The sequence below is a fragment of the Sinocyclocheilus grahami genome, unplaced genomic scaffold (assembly GCF_001515645.1).
Source record: "Sinocyclocheilus grahami isolate Dianchi unplaced genomic scaffold, SAMN03320097.WGS_v1.1 scaffold1145.1, whole genome shotgun sequence".
NCBI classification, from domain to species: domain Eukaryota; kingdom Metazoa; phylum Chordata; class Actinopteri; order Cypriniformes; family Cyprinidae; genus Sinocyclocheilus; species Sinocyclocheilus grahami.
In genome coordinates, this window is record NW_015506324.1 from 1,906 (window position 1) to 4,740 (window position 2,835).

At 37.4% G+C, this 2,835-nt stretch overlaps 1 protein-coding gene across 1 annotated transcript in view; it reads left to right on the forward strand.

Annotated features, from left to right (window-relative positions):
* Window positions 1-1,449: 1,449 nt before the first annotated feature.
* Window positions 1,450-2,835, forward strand: part of LOC107567304 (kelch-like protein 4) — a gene marked incomplete at its 5' end in the record, with an annotated part of 13,888 nt that continues 12,502 nt past the window's right edge. The window contains 2 exons of the mRNA XM_016252966.1: window positions 1,450-1,586; window positions 1,807-2,003. Of these exons, the coding sequence (XP_016108452.1) occupies window positions 1,450-1,586; window positions 1,807-2,003 (334 nt within the window). The remainder of the gene's footprint in view (window positions 1,587-1,806; window positions 2,004-2,835) is intronic.

A 2,835-nucleotide genomic window follows, 5' to 3' on the forward strand; every position in this document is an offset into this window, starting at 1 on the left:
ACATAAAACCATGTCTGCATTTGTGATCGGGGAAATGACAAACTATAAACGCTAGTCTACACTGCTCAAAACTCACGTTTGAATCATCAGTGGCAAATCCTTTAAATGAATCAGTTCCAGGCATGACGAATCGGATATCGTCCTCTTTTGGAAGGCCAAACAAAGTAGTTTCGCTTTCACAACGAATCACACAGTGCCTTCACGACATGGCGGCGGCGGCAACAACAATACTACAGCGAGAATAAAAGTTACGCCGCCTTTCTTTGCGTGAACATTTGGGCGGTGTTATGCAAATCTTCCCACATCATGACGTAGGTATGTGGGGGCGTGTTAGAACGAGCCGTTTTAGGTAGGTGTGGCTGACTCTTAACTTTTATAAAGAATATCTCTTTGGATTTGAGACTTTAGTCTTTGCAACTTTACAGATCGTTTTTATGCACCAAGAGCTTGTAACACTCCAAAGAGAAAGGAAAAATTTAAATTGCGTCATATGACCCCTTTAAAACTTTCAATTAACTCTTAGTTAACTGTAGAGGAATAGTTCACCTGGCTTTCTTTTACAGAACATGAAAGGAGACATTTTAAAGAAATAACTGTTTGTGTTTTTTATGAAATAAATTTGGACTGGAGCTTTTGAGTTTCTGCACAAACACCAAAAAAAGTGTTGCTTATGATTCATATGCTATATTTCTGTATAGCCTTCTGAAGTTAGCTTTCTGTGAGAAACAAAATAGTTCAAAATGAAAAAAAATAAAAATTCGGTTATTTACTCACCCTCATGTTGTTTCAAAACTTTTGATGTGTTTTGATTGAGTGAACTTTCACAGTGTAGATAAAAATATGAAAGATTTTCATCACACAATAGTACGGCTTCAGAAAACTAGAAATATAGCACACAAGGACCATGTTCATTTAAATTTTTTGATGCTTCTGCATTCTTTTTGAAGCTTGAAAGATCAAGGCCAGAAAAGGGCGATGAGCACATTGTTCAAAAATCTAAAAAAGTCTTTGGGTTTGGAGCAACATTACGGTAAAAAAAGTGAAAACCGAATATTCTTTTTGCGTGAACTGTTCCTTTAAGGACAGATATGCAAATGATAGCATCAAGAAGTGTCAAAAATGTGCTGCACGCTCCATTTCAAACTACGGAGCGTGTTGAACTTTCTTCAACAGTGTTTATTTAAAGAAATCTCTCGGCCGCTGAGTGTTTTGATGCTATTCTGTTGAAAAATTCTCTGTAGCCAAATCTCTGCTGCGTGTCCCAGTTTGACACTGAGCTCAATCAACATCATCCCAGAGCTGCATGAAACAACCTGGTGAAAATAGCTGCGCTGAGATAAATCTTTTTGTAGGGAGGAATTTTCTACGAAGACGGCTCTCGAGAAGTTGTTTGAGTTGATCTCGAAGTATGCAGTCGCATATTTAAACCACTTGCACCATTTTTTGCAGACTTGTCCTGAGCGCGGTTTCAGACTACTTTGCTGCAATGTTCACCAATGATGTGAGGGAGGCAAAACAAGAGGAAATTAAAATGGAGGGTGTTGATCCTGGGGCGTTGCGAGCGCTGGTTCATTTTGCATATACTGGTGAGTATCTGCATTCCACTTGCCGACTATTTAAATGTGCTGTTCGCAGCAGAAGTGTCACATTCCCCTTTTTGTCAATGCCGGTGGGCAAAACACTAATTTACAAACCCAAACTAACTGTTTGACATACTTCAGTCAACACGGGTTAAACATACCATTTTGTTCCTAGAATAATTCTGAAAAGTTTGAGAATATTTCGCTTTTTTCTCCAAATGTACAGGAGTCCTGGAGCTAAAAGAGGAGACAATTGAAAGTCTTTTAGCTGCTGCTTGTCTCCTCCAGCTCTCACAAGTTATTCAGGTCTGCTGTAACTTTCTGATGAAACAACTGCACCCATCCAACTGCCTGGGGATCCGTTCGTTTGCTGATGCTCAGGGATGCATGGATCTTTTGAACGTTGCTCACAACTACACTATGGTAGGACCTGGCATACACATACATAGTTGCTGACCTTTCACAGTAATTTCCACTTCAGTAATGGTAGAATTACAATTAAATGATGCCTGTATACTCCAATTTCATGGGAGTTGAATGACTGTGATGCAGCAGCTTGGTGTTGTAGAATCCTAATGATATCTGTTTCTGCATTACAGTAATCCTTTGTATATTTTATAGATTAACTAGTGTTATGTCTATAGTACTACGCTGGCGATGTTCCCAGCATGCAATCTGGCATGAATAAATTATGTGGTGGCATTGTTTTACTATTTGCTGGTTTATATTGCTATATATCTCTTTTGACTTATTTTGTAACACTCAGAGGCATTTTAAATTATGCTTGTTTATTGTCAGTCTCATTGGGTTTTAGTGTGTTGATATCTAATACTGAAGGTTCACCAGTGATAACAACGAGTCTGGGAATATTCACAGTATGAGATATCACCACTTTGCATACAAAACCCAATAATGCTGACAATAAACAAGTATCATTTTTACCAAAATGGTAAACATCCACTTACCTTAATTGTAGAAAGATATATTGTAATGAACTATTTCATTTGTAACATAATATTTCCACATACTACATAGGGAGATATAGATAATATATTGTAGATGGCAATTATTACTTACCTAGCTTTTCATGTAACACAGTGTTCTGTACCACTATTACATTGGCTGGAAGAGCATGTAATAAAATAAAATTAAATGTAATTAAAAGTGACAAAGGTCAAAATACCTAGCCAAAACGAATCACCATAGTGGTGACTTAAAATCACACACACACACACACACACACATATATATATAT